The sequence below is a fragment of the Leuciscus leuciscus genome (genome assembly GCF_965113295.1).
Source record: "Leuciscus leuciscus genome assembly, chromosome: 1".
Taxonomy (NCBI): Eukaryota; Metazoa; Chordata; class Actinopteri; order Cypriniformes; family Leuciscidae; genus Leuciscus; species Leuciscus leuciscus.
In genome coordinates, this window is record NC_138725.1 from 70888367 (window position 1) to 70908828 (window position 20462).

The window sequence follows — 20462 nt, forward strand, 5'->3', positions numbered from 1 at the left end:
TTCCAGTCCAGTCAAGTCCCAGTTCAGTCACATCCCAGTTCAGTCCCATGCAATTCCAGTCCCATCCAATTCCATTCCAGTCCCCTCCTAGTCCAGTCCAGTCCCATTCCATTCCAATCAAGTCCCATCCCAGTTCAGTCCAGTCCCATCCCATTCCAATTCCATTCCAGTCCCTTCCTAGTCCAGTCCAGTCCAGTTCAGTCCCATCCCAGTCCAGTTCAGTCCCATCCCAGTCCCATCCCAGTCCAGTTCAGTCCCATCCCAGTCCAGTTCAGTCCCATCCCAGTCCAGTTCAGTCCCATCCCATTCCAATTCCAGTCCAGTCCCTTCCTAGTCTAGTCCAGTCCCGTCCAATTCCATTCCAGTCAAGTCCCATTCCAGTCCATTCTAGTCCCTTCCTAGTCCAGTCCAATCCCATTCCATTCCAGTCAAGTCCCATCCCAGTCCAGTTCAGTCCCATCCCATCCCATTCCAATTCCAATTCCAATTCCAGTCCAGTCCCTTCCTAGTCCAGTCCCATTTCAGTCCAGTCCAGTCCCTTCCTAGTCCAGTCCCATTCCAGTCCAGTCCCTTCCTAGTCCAGTCCCATTCCAGTCCAGTCCAGTCCAGTCCCTTCCTAGTCCAGTCCCATTCCAGTCCAGTCCCATCCTAGTCCAGTTCAGTCCCATCCCACCCCACCATCCATCCATCCATCCATCCGATTAATGTTTTTTTTTTTACCCACAGGTTTGAACCCATTGGCTACCCCATCTCGGTGCACCTGTATTTTTATGATGACCGATTCCAGGGTTACCTGGTCAGGCAGGAGGTGCAGAATGGGGGGACCAGGTCCCGTGAGATGCTGGAGGTGTGGGCTGTTCCTCAAGCAACACTGCAGCTGGAACACAACCTTCATGAGTTTGAGCGCCTCAAACACCTTGAGGTGAGAGGAACAGGGATACGCTGTGTACAGGATTTTCCACACTTCAAAGCGACAGATCATTTCTTCTGCATTGTGGCACACTGTAGTGAAACGGGTTATCGAAAAAGAAACAAAGGGGTAGGGGTGTGCGATATGACGATTTTTGATCGTGGACGATTAAAATGTCTCCACGATCTGCTTTTGAAGAAATATCGTAGTATCGCGCATTCTCAGTTGCTGTTCTGGCGCCTCTGTCCCAACATACTGAACAACGCGACGTATATTCAGATCAAATGTTAACGCAGCGGAACGGGACACTACAGTTCACAAAAGTTCATAATTTGCATGTGCTTTAATGCCTTGTCGGTTAAACATTTAATTCGCGTGCTGATGCGCTGTTCTAACGTGTGCGTTTCTCAGCGCGTACATGCGAAGCTCACATGCACTAAAAGCCTGTCTACCAGCGCCTGAATACTGGTCTAAGTTATCTTTCGAGTCTTATTGTGCTAATACTGTCAAATACACACAAGGTTTACATAAACAAAGTCGGTGATGTCTAAAGTGAAAGCAAACTTGAGAAAATTGAGAGAAAATCTGCTTGTCAAATGCGTGTATAAAAGACGCGTCGAGTGCAGCTCTTAAAGAGACAGTAGTAATAGTAAACACGCTGCCGTTTGTCCTTAAAGGGATAGTTCACCCAAAAATAAAAATGATCTCATTATTTACGCACTATAATGTTGTTCCAAACCTGTATTAATTTCCTTCTAATATTTTCTAATATTAATATTTTGAAGAATGTGGCTATACAAAGAGTAGCTGGTCCCCATTGAAGAAAAATATACTATGGAAGTCACATTCTTCCAAATAACTTTTATTTTCAACAGAAGAAAGAAACTTATTCGAGTTTAAAACAACTTGAGAGAGTAAATTATGACAATTTGAATTTTTAGGAGAACTATCCCTTTATTGTTAATAAAACAACAACATGCAAAGAGAAAATCACTCACTGCTCTTGACTGATAACTTTAATAGTAGCTTTAATAAGTATCAATTTATAATTTATACAGTGAAGTCTATGTTTTGTTTTATTTTCATATTTGTTCATTTAATTGCTTTCTTCAATGCAACTGTTAAATACACCTGTAGCTGAAAACAAAGCACTGTTTATTTAATTTGTATATTAAGTTGTGTGTGTAATGTGTATCTTTGATCTTAATATTTAATAACAAAGAAAATAATGACAAATATTTGTTATCTTCGCCCCTGTCTGCCATTCTTTTTTATTTTATATTTTGTTACCTAAGGCTTTGTTTTAAAATATGGACATTAGTTTGGCTGTAATGCTCAGTCACAAAATAGTAAAACCAACATAAAAAAGAATCGTGATAAAATCGTTAATCGTGATTTTCCTGAAAAAAATCGTGATATGATATTTTTACCATATCGCCCACCCCTACAAAGGGGTGTTGATTAGATTGAGGCACATCTGAATGTGAGCTTGTGGTCAGTTTTAAGAAAGGGGCAGATTTAAGCGGACAAAATGATTGGAGAAGTCCTGCATATGTTACCAGAGAGAAGTCTGTCGTTTCACTGAAGATCCAGTTCTGACATTTTGATTAAATATTACAAGGTCAAAAAAATGTAAATAATAAAGCTGATTGATTAATGAATCATTCACGATAAGATCAATAACATGCATTTAGAAAATAGAGTGAATGTCCATTTCATGCCGACTTTGCCAAAGTCAACATGAGAGACCATTTGCAACTCATTCTGTAACTCTCTAACATTCTTTAATTTATTGTGTAGGTCTTATATTTCACTATATTGTTTTGTTCATGCTGTTTTGTACTAGGTTGGAACTGAATGGGATCCAAAGGAGCGGATCTTCCGTAACTTTGGGGGTGTGATGGGACCTCTAGATGAGCCGGTGGCAGTTCAGAAGTGGGCTCGTGGGCCCAACCTGACAGCCACTATTGTGTGGATTGATCCAGCACAAATAGTAGCAGCCTCCTATGACATCAGCATAGACATTGAGGCAGAGTTCACGCAATACAAGCCGCCCCTACAGCGCCCCCTCAGGCCTGGAGTGTGGACGGTGCGTGTGCTGCGGTTGTGGGAGCGTGTGGCAGAAGCTCGCTTTCTGGTCATGCCTTTGGCCTTCAAGGGACGTGAGCCCCTGCGCACAGGTGAGAGAGACATTAATGTGAAATATTATTACCATTTAAAACTAGGGCTGCACGATTAATTGCAATTTACATGAAATCGCACTTAAATCGATTTGGCGTATCGCGATTATGAAATTGCAAAGGCTCAAATCACATGCGGTTTCATTGTGAATAATTGTGCAGCCCTATTTAAAACAACTGTTTGTTTTTTTTTTACTGTATTTTACTTGCATCAAAATATTTTTTACCTACTTGGTAACAATGACTGTTGTTGGTTCCTCTGAATATATGAAATTTTTGAATAATTATATATTTACATTTAATCATTTAGGAGACGCTTTTATCCAAAGCGACTTACAAATGAGGAGAGCAAAAGAAGCAAGCAAACTAACAATAGGGCAACAATATGAAAGTGCCGTGGCCAGTCCCCAGTTAGACCAGCGCAGCACACATAGCAAGTTTGCTGTTGTTTTTAACAGATATAGAATAGTAAGTGTTAGTATTAATGGGTCAGGTGTTGCTGAAAGAGATGCGTCTTCAGTCGTTTCTTGAAAATGGCTACGGACTCAGCAGCTCGGGTTGAGTTAGACAGGTCATTCCACCAGCCTGTAACAGACTCAGGGTAAAGGTCAGTGAAAGTGATTTTGTGTCTCTTTGAGATGATGGCACCACAAGATGTCGTTCACTTGCAGAACGCAAGCTTCTGTTGTAATGAGTTAAGATATAGGGGTGCAGAGCCAGTGCTTGTTCTGTAGGCAAACATCAGTGCCTTGAATTTGATGCGAGCGGCAAGTGGCTACCAGTGCAATTTTGTGAGGAGAGGAGTGACGTGTGCTCTCTTCGGCTCGTTAAAGACCACTCTAGCTGCAGAATCTGGATCAGTTGCAGAGGTTTGACAGTGCAAGCTGCCAAGAGAGCATTACAATAGTCCACAGGGTTTTTTCAGGCTCAAATGAGGCGGAGGTGGTAAAAAAGATCTTGATCATGGCTAAAGAAAACACTTTTTACAAGCACATATTTTAGGTATTTTAACAATAAGGTAATTAGATTGTTATTTTGAGGACAGTATCATATACTGTGTTTCCCACAGGATTTTGTGAAACTGTGGTGGGTGGACCATGTTCCTGCTATGGGGGTCCGGGGGCAAGAGAAGATGCTCTAGGAATGTTTTCTTTGATTGCTTTTCCCTGAAGAGAGATGCGTTGTTGATAACAAAAGTAAAAGTGATGCACGTTCGTTGTGTTTACTATCTAAACGCTATCTACTATCACTATCTAACTTAGAGAAGGGACACAGGCCGGGAACCCGCAACAGAACCATGTAGGTGGAAAAGGGAGCATGTGACTGTAGTCGATACTTTTGTTGATAGCTGGAGGCGGCATGCCTCGTAATTCTCTATGCAGGAAAAAACCCTGGTCCAGTCTGGATAGAACAAGAGCTTGGACAAGGAGTTGTGTAGCATGCTCTGATAGGAAGCCTCCTAATGTTGTATATCTTGTGTATGATCAAGGTTATTGCTTCCTGTTTTAATCTGAATGCAAATAAATATCAATATACTTATCTCTCCCTTCCCTTCCCTTCAGAAGACCATGGCTGGGTGCATGCGGGTCCTCCAGGTAACGTGTACTTGGAGCAAAGCTTCCAGCAGCTCGCCCAAGTGTTGAAGCTGCCGCCCAGCGAGCCCGCCCTGCAGGAGGCGCAGAAGAAGACCTCACTGGTGGGGAAGCCGCTGGAGGCCTGGGTGGACAGCTCTGTGGGGGCTTTCTGGGTCACTGGAGATATTTGCTCTGAGCAGACCTCCTCCTGTCCCTCCATTGGACTCTGCACCAAGACCTCTTGGAGCTCCTTGTCTCCTGACCCCAAATCAGAACTGGGGCCAGTCAAACGTGGCGGTCGTATTAGGTAGCCTTACAAGCTTGAATAAATGGAGCAGAGCGGCGAAGGCCCTGATGAACAGTCCGTAAGAGTGATGTTTACGACTCGTGGTCTTTGAGACCGTCCCATTACTAGTTGAGGGCACCTCCTATCGAGGGTTTGAAACTGGTCGAGGGTGAATTTATGAGAGAAAACGTTTAAATTTGCACAAAAAGACTGCCAGACGTGGATATGTACGAGTCTTGCTTTTATAAATCAATGTTCAGATGTCACCTAAATACGTTGTTACAAGGTTCGGAGTCTTAGCACATAGTTTACGGTGTGGGTTTATGAAACAAAGACCCAAATCTCAACAATTTTACATTTTTATTCTTTGTTAAAAGAAAAAAAACGAAAAGACTGTGCACATTATTTTACTCTGTAAAACAGTGGCCAAAATTCATATTTGAAGCTGTTGGAGGCAAGTTGCTGGAAACCTCTGGCTGAATTGCTATGCTTATTTTGAAGCATTAATATCAAAACTTCAGAAGCCAATTGAAGAAGTGCACTTTACTGTAGCAGAGCTCCCTTCTGATTGGCTGAATCTCAGCAGAGGAGGCGGAGCTTGTAGGATCATCATGAATTTCTGCCAATGGATCGATGCGATTGCTCACTTAACATGTTTCAGATGCAGCGTTGCATGGGATTATTGTATACAGCAACAAAATGAACACTAACGAAAGCCGTCTGTCAGGAAACAAGAATCTGAGTTTTGTAATACTGTGACTTTGTCTTTATGTTGAATGTCCTTTGAGTTGAATCTGGAGGACTTGCTTCGTCTGTTACTGCAAAGTTTGCTCAGCCGCACACAGATTGCAAAGTACGAAGATGTGGATATAAATATTTGAGACTGCCTGAACTTGACCCTGCTGAACATCAGTCTGATCTGTCACTCACTGGTCTTGTTACAGTATTTCACACTTAATTCTGGTCTTTCACCAGTTTGGTTCTCAACTACGTATAATTTTTCACTCTATTCTACAATTGGTGTAGAACAGCACAAGAGCTGGAGACTTTGCACCCCTTTTTTTTTTAAAGGAATATTTCAGCCAAAAATGACATTCATCCTTATGTCAATCTATATGACTTTCTTGTGGAACACAAAAGAAGACCTTAAAAATAATGTTTGCATTGTTTAATGAACAAAAAATGACTCGTGTGCAATATTTCAAGTTATTTGCTGAAAATCTCTCCTTGCTCCATATCTACAAAATTGCATTCGCACTTGTACATTCAAAGCTACTGAATTACGTTTAGTTTACGTGACGCGAGAAACAACGGGGTTTGGTGTCATTGGATGGAAACCCAACAAAATTTGACCTTTTTAAGCACATTTTCTGAAAATGCAAGTTTCCGTCAACTTTCCCACCCATTTTCACTGAGGTTTTCAAAATGTGCATTAAAATGGTTTAATGGGTTTGAACCTGCACAAAAGCAAGGTTTTATTTATAATTAAATATAAAAGCCATTTATAATTTCACCCAAAAATGAAAATGCTGTCAATATTTACTCGCCTTCATGTCATTTCAAACCATAAGACCTTTGTTCATCTTTGAAACACAAGCGAACAGTTTTAAAGAGGCCCTATTATGCCCTTTTTTGGGAACTACTAGAAAAGGTTTTCATGCTTGAATGTTCAAAAAACACATTTTTGATCATATTCTCCATTGTTGCAGCTCTTCTCCCCCCAGTCTGTCAGTAACACTCTGTTTAGTTCCTGTCTCTATGAAGCCCCTCCTTCTGAAAACACTGTGCCCTGATTGGCCAGCTGGATCAGTGTGTAGTGATTGGTCAACCGCTTCGAGCGTGTTTGGGAAATGTCCCTTCCCTTACCATAACCGCAAGTTTTAACACACTACTAACTAACTCAACCAGGCCCCGCCCCTTTATTTTGCGTATATGCATTGGGCGGGAATTATTTAAATGAGGAATATTTTGTGACGCGTTCGTTCAAGACTAACAATGGAGGCGTTTCAGGGAGTTCAGAAACCGTGACACTGATATAGAGAATTACTCACGCTGGAGGGACTTTACAGACCTTTTTCATACTCAAACAGCAACTTTACACACTAAAGAAAAAGCATAATAGGTCCTCTTTAAATGAAACCTTCAAGGTTTCTGTTCTTTCATTGAAGATTCATTCAACCAAAATCAAAACCACTTCTCCATAGATGGTTCACAAGAGGAGTGCGCTCTTACATACTCTCACTGATGTCTTTGAGCTCTGGTATTCAGGAATCTCATACTTGAGCACGATCTTGAAAAATAAACGAAGACCTAAAGCTTCTGGGACTGTATCGTGAGGAGGTCATGACTCTCTCATGAACGCGCATCAGAGATCTATGGGGGAAGTAAAGATATTCACATTATAAAATTGGGATTAAACCACTGGAGTCATTTTTGCGACAATTTTTTAGTTGAATGGACTTTTTTTAATGGAGGTTTCATCAAAAATATCTTCATCTGTGTTTCAAAGATGAATGAAAATCTTAGGAACAACACAGCTATATGAAAGATTTGAAATACAGTGCACGAGTCATTTGAGCTGTATGGGGTGGTCTTGTCTTTTTTTGACAAGGATGTAAAACATCAGCTTATAAACATTCTGCTTCCTTTTGCCTTCCACAGAAGAAACATGAGGCTGAGGAAATGATGGCAGAATTAACATTTTGGGAGAACTGTCCCTTTAAATGACAAAATGTAGTCAGAATTGGAAACGATCCTTTTCTATTTAAATGTGTCATGGCTGGTTGTCACTTTTTTTTTTTACCACCCACATTTGTCCATTTCTTGTTATGTGTGCTATTGTGCTTTCTCGCCTTCCAATGAAGACGTCACTAAGAAACATAAGTCAAAACAAATGTGTCTTGTGCGACATGCTGCTTTTATTTGACTCGTATCATGCTTCTTTTACGGTCGATTTTAAGTGCCCCCCCGTGTTTCAAAGGGGTTCTTTCAGGTTTTGATTTACTGATCAGAAAACTGTCTTTGTTGCGTTGGGTTTTAAAGTGTACTTTTTCTCTTCGTGTACATGCTTTGTGTGAAGCTCTTGTGGTATCAAGAGAAACAAGTGGAATGAGGATGTAAAGAATGAATGAATGAATGCTATTTTTGTATTTAAAGTCCTATTTTAACCTGTCAGTGAGAGTTTGAGAGAATTACTACTTCAGCTTTTGTTTTACCTTCATCATCATTATCAGTCTCACCGGGTCTCTGTGGGACGCAAACACCAGTCCTAAACTAAAAGTTCGGTACACACTGAACCAGAGCCTTATTTTAAGGCTGATGGACAGCAACAGATGACACATGATGCCACAATAAAGATGTGAAATCAAGTCAGTCATGCCTTGTTTATTTGTTGTCTGGCAAAAGTTTAACTGTGACTGTCAATCCTTCACTTGGTACGACGCAAGCAAATTCATTTTTAAAAGCTTCCTTGCTCAAAAGGTTCTACGCTGCAGGAATGACCCAGAACGTTTTGTCACAGTTTTGTACAAAGCCCTGTTCTGCACGCCACAGGAAGCACTACCGTTAAATATTTATCAGCGCAAACTTCATCAGGTTATAAGAGACTCTGGCGCGAGTCACGCATCAGAGACGGGACTAGGTAAGAGACGCTGAGTTCCTCACAATGACTGTGAAAGATCTGCTGTTGAGGAGCTCCTCGCACATGGAGCTGGTGATGGAGAGCTCTTCAGACCTGGAGGCGGTGAAGCCGGTGGAGCGGGGAGAGCCGGTGGAGACGGAAGATCCCGCTGATCCTGACAGCGCTTACGGCTCCTCTCCTGTGGACACCGACACAGAGGAGGGACAGACCAGCTCACTCTCCACCAGCTCACTCACACTCACATACAATGAGCAGCTCATGCATAAGGTGAACACTACCATCCTCATCTATCTGTCTGTCTATCTATATCTTTCTATCTGTTTGTCTGCCTGTCTATCTATGTTTGTTTATCTATCTGTCTATGTTTGTTTATCTATCTGTCTATCTATCCATGTTTGTCTGTGTTTATCTATCTGTCTGTCTGTCTTATCTATGTATGTCTATCTGTCTATCTATCTATGGGTCCTATTTTAATGATCTAAGCACATGGTCTAAAGCGCAGGGCACAAGTGCACTTAGGTCGTGTCCGAATTCAATTTTGCTAGTTTAATGACGGGGTCGGCGCACCCGGCGCATGGTCTAAAAGGGTTGTCCCTATTCTTTTAATGAGTAATGGGTGTGTTTTGGGATTTACGTGCGTTACACCAATCAGAGTCTCATCTCCCATTCCCTTTAAATTCCAGTTGCGCTTGCGCCATGGCGGATTTGCTATTTACATGACGGAATTTGATAGTGGAAAGACCGAACGCGTCTCCAGAGCGCAAACGAAACTGCTCGTGCGTGAGGTAAAAGTGCACAAGCCGACCATCTACGGGACAAGCCAGTGTTGTGCCGAATTTCGACCCCCTGCCAAATTATTACCCCCCTCGTTGAAGTCAGTACCTGATTGCCTAATCCTTACCCCACCCCTAATCCTAACCCCACCCCTAATCCTAACCCCTCCCCCACAACTAATCCGAATAATCCTTTTATTTTATATATTTTGCATGTTTGTGTGCTGCTGTGCGTCCCTGTGTGTTTAATAAGCAGAGTGTACGCGCGTTGTGGACCAGCCTATAGGCGCACATTACTAACACGCTCATTAAATAACAAAAAAAATATTGCGCCATTGACTTTAGACCAGGTTTCAGTTGGTCAATGTCTCAGTCTATTTCTGTTGCCTCAAAATAGCAACGGTCCAACTATGCTCCTGAACGCACCTCGTTTTCAGACCAGCACACCCATGGGCGCACAAATGGTCGTAAATGCATTTGCTCTTTAAACAATGTGGCGCAGGACGTGAAAATGATAACTGCGTCGGGCTGAAACTAGCAAAAAACACTTTTCACGCTTGGCGCTGCATTGTGCCGGGTGTAAGATAGGCCCCAATGTCTGTCTATCTGTCTGTCTGTCTGTCTGTCACGTCTATCTATCTATCTGTCACGTCTATCTATCTATCATGTCTATCTATCTGTCTATCGGTCATGTCTATCTATCTATCTATATTTCTGTCTGTCACGTCTATCTATCTATCTATCTGTCTATCTGTCACGTCTATCTGTCTATCTATCTGTCTATCGGTCATGTCTATCTATCTATCATGTCTATCTATCTGTCTATCTGTCACGTCTATCTATCTATCATGTCTATCTATCTGTCTATCGGTCATGTCTATCTATCTATCTAACTATATTTCTGTCTGTCACGTCTATCTATCTATCTGTCTATCTGTCACGTCTATCTATCTATCTGTCTATCGGTCATGACTATCTATTTATCTATATTTCTGTCTATCTATCTATCATGTCTATCTATCTATATTTCTGTCTGTCTATCTGTTTGTGTCTGTTCTGTTGGTTTCTATTAAAAGCTGAATCAGCTGTGATTATGGCTCTCGGGCAGAAAGTCACACTCCCACAGTCTCACAGTCAGTACAAGAGACTAAACCAGTACAACACTGGACACGACTGCATGATTTACACATGAGGTGTTGTACTCATCCTGAGGGGTGACTGGCATTGTGAGAGAGGTCGTGTTGTATATTGAACAAAAAGTGACTTATGAACAAAAGTGACTTAAATATATCTGTGTGATCAATTTATTGGTGATGTTTTGTGGGAGTCTTCATCCGTCGCTCACACTGAGATCACAAACCAGGCCAACTACTTGTACTGAAAGATTCCAGTTCAATCCTAAAACAGCCTGATGTGACTGAAGAACCTTTACTTAAAGAACTTTTTATTCTCTGGTTCTCTCTAAATAGATACTAATAAATTGGTCCGAGGAACCTATAATGTAATATCATGAATTATTCAACACGAGAACCAAATTCAGGTTCTTGTTAAGAAGATGATTCTTTACTTTCCTAGTAAAGAACCGTTTTTAAGAATGTAAACCTCATATTGGGCTATTGTTTCCACAGTTTTTACTACATAGCTAACTACAGATGATTTGTTCCTTTTTTCAGCATTTAACGTGGACGTGGTGAGGAAGGACGACAGGAAATGAGTTTATTAAAGAAACATTAGATGTGCAACACATCAGTTGCTCTGCGTGAGGGCGTTGACTCTGTTTCATGTTGTTGTTTTCTATTATTTAAACGCTGCATGGAAAAACTTTCACTAATCGCGACACTCGTTCAGAACTGCTTAGGAAACGTTTTGTGTAGTTACTCAATTAAACAGCAAAGTACACTGCAATGAGATTATTCTGGCAGAGATGATAGGCCATTCTACACATATTACAATGCTTTAGAACAAATACATTTAGGTAGGCCTAAATATTGGTGATTCTTCCTATGTATCATATTGTGAACCCATCACCCATTTTTCACCTACTAATTAAGTATCTCAGCAATATCTACAGACGCACAGACTTTGGCTGCGGGAATGCGTGCGTCACCATGGTAATGCCTTCCCGTGTCCCCGTCACGTGCCTCGTGTGGTTTGTTCCGTTGTGTTCTTCCTTAATCACGCATTTCAAAGCTGAATGAGCAATGAGGGATTTAAGGAATGTCATGCACGGATGAGATTCGTATGAAATAATAATAAGAGTTTGAAAGCCCGTGGGCTCTGAGTTCAACACGATTCATCTCCTGAAATCATCCCGCAGGCATTCGTTTGTTTAGCCGTGTAAAACAATGCCATTTGACTCTCAAAGCTATAGGAGACACTAGATTAAACTAAGCGGAGAACAACCACCAATCTGCCCTCCAGCTGATAAATGCCGGCGAACATGTGCTTTTGCAAGCTCTGGCCGGGTGTGGTAACCATGGCAACCAGTTCAGGATGATGCCCACGTCCTCGGTCAGACCCCACATAGATGTGGCGCTTTTAAAAGGGGGAGGATGAGTGTGAGACATGGGAGAATTGAACCCTTGAAGGGGACGTTCCCGACTAAAGTGAACATCTGAATCCCTTCACCATAGGGAGAGCACCCGGTTATCACTCTGTTGCAGGACAGCTGATTATGGTTATGCGGGACACGTGTGTGAGAGATAAATGTACTGCTATTGTAGGCCTACTATGTAAATAATGCTTTACATTAATTGGAAAGCTCACGTTGGATGATAACGATTTAAATCGCCAATAATCTTTGTGACCGGCTCTGTGATTGTCACTCAATTTGCTAAGGTTTTGAGTGATATACTGGACCTATTCAGTCTGCCTAATATAATGAACTGAATAACAGGCTAGTGTACGTAAAAATCACATTTTATACAAACATACAAGTCCCCTTGTGTTGTGTTGAAAACCCTATAATGTTCACGGTCAAAAATGACCGGCCTACAAAAAAATGTTGCTTATAAATCACTCGTTACACTGTTTTATCACCAAATATTGGATTCAATCGTTTTGCAAACTTGTTCAGGTTTTGTATTTATTTATTTTTAACTGATTGATCCAATATTTGGTGATAAAATAGCGTAACGAGAGATTTATAGGCATTACACTTTGTTTTAAGGTGTCAGTATTACAGTGTAATTATAAATTTAAGTACCGAGTAATAATAATTAACATGTACCTACATGTACATTACATGTACCTAAAATTACATGTACTACTATAGGGTTAGGATTAGGATGAGGGTTTGGTTTAGGGTTAATTGCATGTAATTATGCATAATTTATAGTTATTACTACAGTAATTGCATGTAACATGCAACAATGACACTGTAAAATAAAGTGTTACTGCATTTTTTTGTTGTAGGTCGGTCATTTTTGACCGCGAACATCACGAGTGATACGATGTGGGGGGAAAAACACAACAAATTACAAAAAGTATAAAAATAGATTTTGTGAAGTTGTCAGACACTGGGTGAGTAAAGTCAGTACATTTTAGTCCAATGCAATAACATTACCTAGCATTTTTGGGTACGGGAAAATCCTCTCCGGGTCAAAATGACCCGAACACAACCCGATGGTAGCAACTATTTTACTTTATTAGATGCCAAACAATGAATGCATTTTTACCGGATCTTGGACTTGTATGTTTTTGTTGTCCTGGCCGATGTAGCTTTATTTAATGAGTTTTGATGAGGTCCACACTGGTCGCTTTGCTTCATCCAGCATCAGCAGAAAAATCCATCTCTACGAATTCATTGGTTGGTTATTTTCCTGTGAAAATTGTAAATGGATTTTTAAATGGCAATCCCATTTTTAGGATTACATTTCTTATTGTGGTATTGTGATTTCAGGGAAGAAATAAAATAATTCAGACATAATTGAAATGCAAGGACACTAATTACATCTCGCCCGGACAAGGGACAATGCTCCCAATTTCAGTGGTCACCCTACTTCACGAAGGGCCCTTCCACAAGCACAATAAGCGAAGGGCACATGCGATGGTCACTTCAAGGAAGTAATTTAATTGTTTATGGTCATGTGACCCAGGGTGACAAGTCCTCGCGATTCATTTTAAATCTAGACAAGAGTTGGAGTTAATGTAATAAACAGAATAATTCAAGTCTTTTTGTTTTGTTGTGATATATTACACACATTTTCGTCATGCATTTCAGATAATTTTTTATAGATTTTTCATAGGTAAGAAATGTGTTTAATGCTTAACTTATAAAGTTAAAGTCCCCCTGTGGTGAAAATCAAGCTTTTACTGTTGTTTATGTGTCTATGTGGTGTTTTTAATATGCTTTAAGACAAACCATGTGCAGATTCATAAGTCGACACCATTGCTGAGTATTTTCTCCTTAAAACTGCAGTGAACCAAAGACAGTCTCAAAAACGCGGTTTGAAATCGCTGGTGTTTCTGATGTCACAAACTACCTTGTAACCAATCAGATCAACGTGTGATCGTCAACCAGTGGATCTCTGAGCTGGTGTGAGTGAGTGGAGGCGGGGCTCATTTACATATTCATAGAACAGCGTATACTAAATGAGTCAAGGGTGTAGAGTTACATTCAAGCTATTTTAAGGCATGAAGTTTTAGTTTTTTTTCAAGGAAAAAAAACTTCTAAATATGTAATTTTAGTGATCAAAGATTAGTTTTAAGGGATACAATTTTTGACTACGGGGGACTTTAAGAACAGATCAAGAACACACAGACATATATAAAGCATATTTAAAAACGTCATTATAAATGTACATTTATTTGATTCATGTTAACAGCAATAATAAGATATTCCTATTGTTGCTGCCTAGCTTTGTCGTGGTAACATTCCATGTGAAGCTAATGAGGAAATTACGTGGTCCTTCTTTGTTCATCCCCTTACGCCTTCCACTCAGACATAAAAAAGAAGGTGGCAGAATGAAGACAACGGCTCAGCGTTTAAAGATCATTTCTGATGATTGCTGCCTCACTATTGGCCGACACTGGTCATGTGATCACCATGATGCTTGCGTGTGATGCTGATGCAGGACCCGGCCAATACTGAGCCGGCGTTCTGACGTATAACCAGGAAGCACTGTTGCTAGGGTTGTTAGAGTGTTTCTAGGTAGATAGTAGGGTGTTGGTCCTTTCTAGGTGTTAACTATGCTTCACTCGGTTGTTGCCAGGGTATTGCTATGTACATGTGAAGGTGTTCTGAGTGTTGCTAGGGGGGATTTGATGGTTGCTCAGTATTACTAGATGGTTGCTTGGGTGTTCCGGATGGATGTTAGGGCATTTCTAGGTCATTTGTAGGGTGCGAGTTGCTGGGGGTTCTTGATAGTTACATAGTGTTCCTAGATGGTGTTTTGGGTGGTTGCTAGAGTGTTACTAGGTGTTTACTAAGGTGTTCCAGATGTTAGGCCATTTCTTTGTAGTGTGTAGGATGTTAGGTTATGATTTGCTGGGTGGTTGCCAGAATTGCAGATGTTCAACTTCTCCTAATGTTACTAGGGCATTTTTAGGTTTTCTTGGGGTTGTTTCTGGATCATTTGTATGATCTTAGGCATTTCTAGGCTATAATGTATTATTGGTTGCCATGGTGTTGCTATGCAGATGTGAAGGTGTTCTGAGTGTTGCTAGGGCATTTCTAGGTGGTTGCTAAAGTGCTATTGGAGTGCCATTTCTAGATGATTGCTAGGGTGTTCCAGATAGAAACGTGGGCGTTTCGAGGTAGTTTTTATGGTGATGGGCATTGTAGTTGCTATGATGTACTGGGTGGTTACCAGGGTGTTGCTATGCAAATGTTAATTTGTTCTGAAATTTGCTAGGGCATTTCTAGGTGGCTGCTAGATCATACTTGGTGTTTTAAGGCATATCTAGATGGTTACTAGGGTGTCTCGCCATGTTGTTATGCTGTTTCTGGATGTTTGGGTTGTTGCTAGAGCGTCTCCAAGTGGTTGCAAGAGTGTTCTGAGAAGTTCTTAGGTGCTTATTGTTCTGCGTTGTTGAAGTGATTGCTAACTGGCCCGAGTCAAAAGAGCCCACCCTCAGGTCTCGCAACCTATGATATTCGTCTGTAAATATGACATGGGTCCTTTTTAAAAGTCTATGGTATGTTTTGTCACCCATTTTATTACCATCCATCTGATCGTGGTTATAGTACACCCCCCTCCTCAAAAAGCTGCGTGATTTCATAGGTTAAACCCCATGTATGAGCAACGAGCTAGTAGTAGTGATGCTTGCCTTTGAAAACAGCATCATCAAACACCCTGACTGATCTCTTGATGAGAAAGCTGTGAGTGAGCAGAGCTGCTTTCTGTCCCCCCAACTAATTCCTGTTGATGCCAGTAGCAGGTGGCAACATGAAAGTGACTAATCTGTCTCTACAACACTAGCTATGATCATCTCTCCCGTCCTAAAGCTGAGGCTCGTTTTTCTTCACATTTAAATCACACTACGTAGATGAGAGAATGCAGCAAAACGGAAATTAAGACATTTGATTATGCTTGATTATTCCCTGTGTTTGTTTATGGTGTACATGTACTTTACACTGTGTTTTTAGCAGAGGGTTGTGAAAAAATATCTGAACCCTTTCGCTTATTTTGCTGTTTATGTTCAAATGTTTTCCATTATAGTTTCATATCTAAGCACAGAAGAAATAATGTAATATGACAACAAAAATGAACGGTCCATGAGTTTGCAGTTATGTTGTCTAAGGGGCCATTTACACAACACCGTTTTCAACTAAAATGGAAAACCTTAAAACCTTTTATGTGTTCTGGCCGTTCATTTACACGACGACAGCGTTTTGGGGGCCTCAAAACACAAACTTGAAAAAGTGTTTCACAGTGCAAGTTTTTGAAAACGACACCGTTATCGTCTAAATTTGTGAAAACGGTGACGTCATGAGCATGCATATTATGTGTCCAGTCTATTCGCCTGTTTCTCCAGCAACCAGTCACGTAGTGTTTCAGTACAGAGTGACATCGCCATCTACTGGCCTGGCATTAATAATAATGCAGCGTTTTTGTGGATCAGTGTGAACGGGGATCATTTTGACAAAGTTGTCATCTGTACGTGAAAAACGCAAAGGAAAAACTTTTCCGCTTTTAGTACATCGTTGTCGCATAAACTAAGTGGCATTTGTGGAATTGGGGAAAAAACACGTTTTTCAAAAGTTGAACTAATTTTAACTTGAGCGCCGCATTTTTAGTACGCCGTGTCATGCGCGGGACACTGCAAAAGCCGAAAGACCAGAGGTGGACAAAGTACACAACTTCCTTACTTGAGTAAAAGTATAGATCAGGGGTTCTCAATCCTAGTCCTCGAGGGCCACTTTCCCGCAGAGTTTAGCTCCAACCCTAATCAAACACACCTGAACCAGCTAATTAAGCTCTTCAGGATTACTAGAGAGCTACCATAGATATCATATAATAAAGGCTAGATGTCTCGTGCGCGCTGCTGGCCAATGGAGCTCGACGTCCGCACACGGCGGCCATCTTACCACAGGGTGCTCGCTCACTCGTAACATGGTGCATGTACTTTTAAATAACCATAACTTGCTAAATTTTCTACCGATTTTCAAACGGTTTGGTTTGTTATAAACGTCAGAGATGTAGTTATGACACTGCATACATATGACTAATTATAACAATGGACTTCCATATGAAAGAATTATAGCCACGTTAATAACGTTTGTAAGACACCAAACCGTTTGTAAATCCGTCAAGATTTCAGCGAGATAAGAGGATTTGTGTGCGTGCTGATCACAGAGCTCGCCAGAAAGCTTCCCTGTGGCAAGATGGCCGCCGGTGATGCCGGAAGTGACTCCGCCTTAAGACATCTAGCCTTTATTATATGATATCTATGAGAGCTACAGGCAGGTGAGTTTGATGATGGTTGGAGCTAAACTCTGCAGGAAAAGTGGCCCTCGAGGACTAGGATTGAGAACCCCTGGTATAGATAGTACTGGTCAAATATTACTCCGTTACAAGTAAAAGTTGTAAAGACCGATTTTTACTTAAGTAAAAGTACAGAAGTACTTATTTTTAAAAGTACTTAAGTATCAAAAGTAAATGGCAATGCATTGTTTTATTATTGTTGCATTGTTCTATGTAATACTTACAGTACCTTATGCCTCTGAATCTATGCCTGCCTACCCTCATATCAAGATCTAATTTATTTCTAGAACACAGTTCCAGTAGTGGGATTGAATGTGAGATTGAATAAGTCACTCAATAACGTCCACAATGGTTTCAGACACCCAAATGACTGTTCCCTCAAAGAGTGCCCTATTTAAAAATTTTTGGCTTTTAGTATGAATATGTTAGCTTACTGTTATCTATAAGCTAGTGTGCTCCAAAACAATGACAAAATTCACATTTAGAAGACCCAACGTTGAAAATGAAAATCAGGTTGATGTCAGAATCCAACGCCAGATTGACATTAATCTCCAACGTTGGACAGACGTTGTATTGTGGTTGAAAACGAAAATCAGGTTGACGTCAGAAACCAACATCAGTCGGGTTCTGACGTCAACCTGACTTTCATTTCCAACCAAAATGCAACCCCTGCAACCAAAATCATCCACTGACTGATGTTACTTTCTACTCAAGGACCTTGACAGAACTGTAGTGGAGTAAAAAGTATGATATTTGTCTTTCAAATGTAGTGAAGTTAAAGTAAAAAGTTTCCAGAAAAGAAAATACTCAAGTAAAGTACAGATACTCAAAAAGTGTACTTAAGTACAGTACTCAAGTAAATACACTTTGTTACTGTCCACCTCTGCGAAAGACACGAGCGCAACGGTTACACACGAAGAGGATGGAGAAACATATCATATGTAATCATATGCATATGTAAAATAACGCGATCGTTAACATTAAACCACATATAAATCAAATCTGCCTAATGTTACTGAATGAAATGTCGACCCAGGACGAGGTATAGGACCGTGAAGCTTTAGGGGTGTTGATGGACTCGATCTACTCCATCTGTGTTTTAATCAGCGTTCTGAATCCCATCTGGATGTAGTCTTTGATTTTCTTCCTTTGCTTTTTTAATGAAACGTACCCACATTCAAGCGTTGATTATAAATGAATGCATGAAGCATTGTTTAAAAGCAGAGGCTCTGTTCTTTCTTTTATAAATTGCATGTTCAGAGATTCATACAACAAAATATTCTGGGAGCCATGAAAACTTTGTGAAAATTATCAAAAACGCTGGCAGAGAAAGAGTTAACTTTGATCCACGAACGCTTGATAACCACAAAAGTGTCACAATACCTTTATCTTCATTACGCCCATCCATCTGTTCATGTCTGTCTGTTGCAGACTATACTAGTTGGAGACAGTGGAGTGGGGAAGACGTCGCTGTTAGTGCAGTTTGACCAGGGTAAATTCATCCCAGGATCCTTCACTGCTACTGTGGGCATCGGCTTCACGGTGAGTCTCTCCGCAGAAGGTCACACCTCGCATTAGACACTCCGATGACATCACTTTACACTGCAAAATAAACAAACATCTCCAAAACGAGACACTTTTACTCAAGAGGCAAAATGACATTTAATATTAAAACTTCACATCACTGCATTTTTTATGCTTTAAACCAGACAAAAATGTTTGAAATGAAATATATATATATAACAATACTTTGAACAATTTTCATTAAATAATATTTCAAATGTATTTTAATCTCATGGAATTTATTTTAGGCACAATCTTAATTTTTTTTTAAATAATAAAAAAAACACTTTACAATGAGGTTCATTAGTTAACATTAGTTAGCATGAACTAATAAGGAAATGCACTTATACAGCATTTATTAATCTTTGTTAATGTTAATTTCAACATTTACTAATTCTTTATTAAAATCTTGTTAACATTAGTTAATGCACTGTGAACTTACATGAACAATGAACAGCTGTATTTTTTATTAACTAACATTAACAAAGATGAACAAATACAGGAACAAACGTCTTGCTCATAGTTAGTTAATGTTAGTTAATACATTAATGTTAACTAATGAACCTTATTGTAAAATGTTACCAGGTTGTTGTTGTTTTTTCAGCGCAATGCCATAGAAGAACATAGATTAACCTTTCAGTCAGCAGTGAACATTTGAATAATCTAAAGAATCTTTTTTCACACTATTAAGAACCTTCTTGTGGAATGGAAAGATTTTCATGGATATTAAAGGTTATTCATGGAATTATAGGTGCCAATAAAGATCCTGCATTAAGTTTGTCTTTTAGATTAAATTATTTGACTGTAATTTGAGTGAACTAAACTGTTTAATGTACTTTTTTATATCGGACAAACAGCAGAGACCAATATTATAACAGAACTGCTGGGAAAGTAAGAAGGGAGCAGGACCCAAAGTGCTTTTCCTCAAATAATATATAATATTATATTGTTGCATTTATATTTAGGCTATATTAAGTATACATTTAGGGTTTTATGCAAGGGTACATATAAGCTAAACTCAGAAATATGTGACTTTTAATAGTAAACACACGTACGTGTGTGTGTGTGTGTGTGTGTGTGTGTGTGTGTGTGTGTGTGTGTGTGTGTGTGTGTGTGTGTGTGTTCCCTCATCTTTCCCATATCTCTGAAAATGTTGATTGGCACAAATATCAATAGCTTCCATGTTAGCTTTGCCTGCTGGATTTGCTTTTCCATCTTCTGTCATAACTCTCTGCAGAGAGCCGACGGGGTTTCTCAGCACACAGCGTCTGATTACAATAATATGATAATGATCATTTTACTGGGGGCTCTGATTATAATTACAGAGGGATCTGTCAGGACTCGCTTGGATCATCACCGTTTGTTGTTTTTCATCATATTTTTGTAATTAGTCTCAGTGTTTTGTGTCTGTGAGTGTGTAACAGGGTGTTTAATATGTGTGCATAACATTAGCATAGTACACTCTGGAAATATATGATTAAATACCCTTCCTATTTAGGGCAGATTGTGCCAAGACTCAGCTTAAAGAAGAAGAAAAAACACAGTACAGTGAGTTTCTATAATCAGATATTGATTAGCTACAGCGCATATTAGAAAATAATTTTGAAA

At 40.1% G+C, this 20462-nt stretch overlaps 2 protein-coding genes across 4 annotated transcripts in view; both read left to right on the forward strand.

Moving 5' to 3' along the window:
• xylt2 (xylosyltransferase II) overlaps nt 1-8322 on the forward strand; it is a 30761-nt gene extending 22439 nt beyond the window's left edge. Inside the window, exons 9-11 of one of the 2 annotated variants that reach the window (XM_082185340.1) lie at nt 727-922; nt 2757-3090; nt 4656-8322. In XM_082185340.1, the coding sequence (XP_082041466.1) occupies nt 727-922; nt 2757-3090; nt 4656-4975 (850 nt within the window). In that variant the 3' untranslated portion in view covers nt 4976-8322. Of the gene's footprint in view, nt 1-726; nt 923-2756; nt 3091-4652 lie in introns of both variants that reach the window. The other variant, XM_082185339.1, reaches the window with a different exon arrangement.
• Nucleotides 8323-8484: 162 nt separating this feature from the next.
• Nucleotides 8485-20462, forward strand: part of LOC309511793 (ras-related protein Rab-37) — a 34968-nt gene continuing 22990 nt past the window's right edge. For both annotated transcript variants that reach the window (XM_082187138.1, XM_082187136.1), the window contains exons 1-2: nt 8485-8857; nt 18723-18833. In XM_082187138.1, coding sequence (XP_082043264.1) covers nt 8615-8857; nt 18723-18833 — 354 coding nt within the window. In that variant the 5' untranslated portion in view covers nt 8485-8614. The remainder of the gene's footprint in view (nt 8858-18722; nt 18834-20462) is intronic.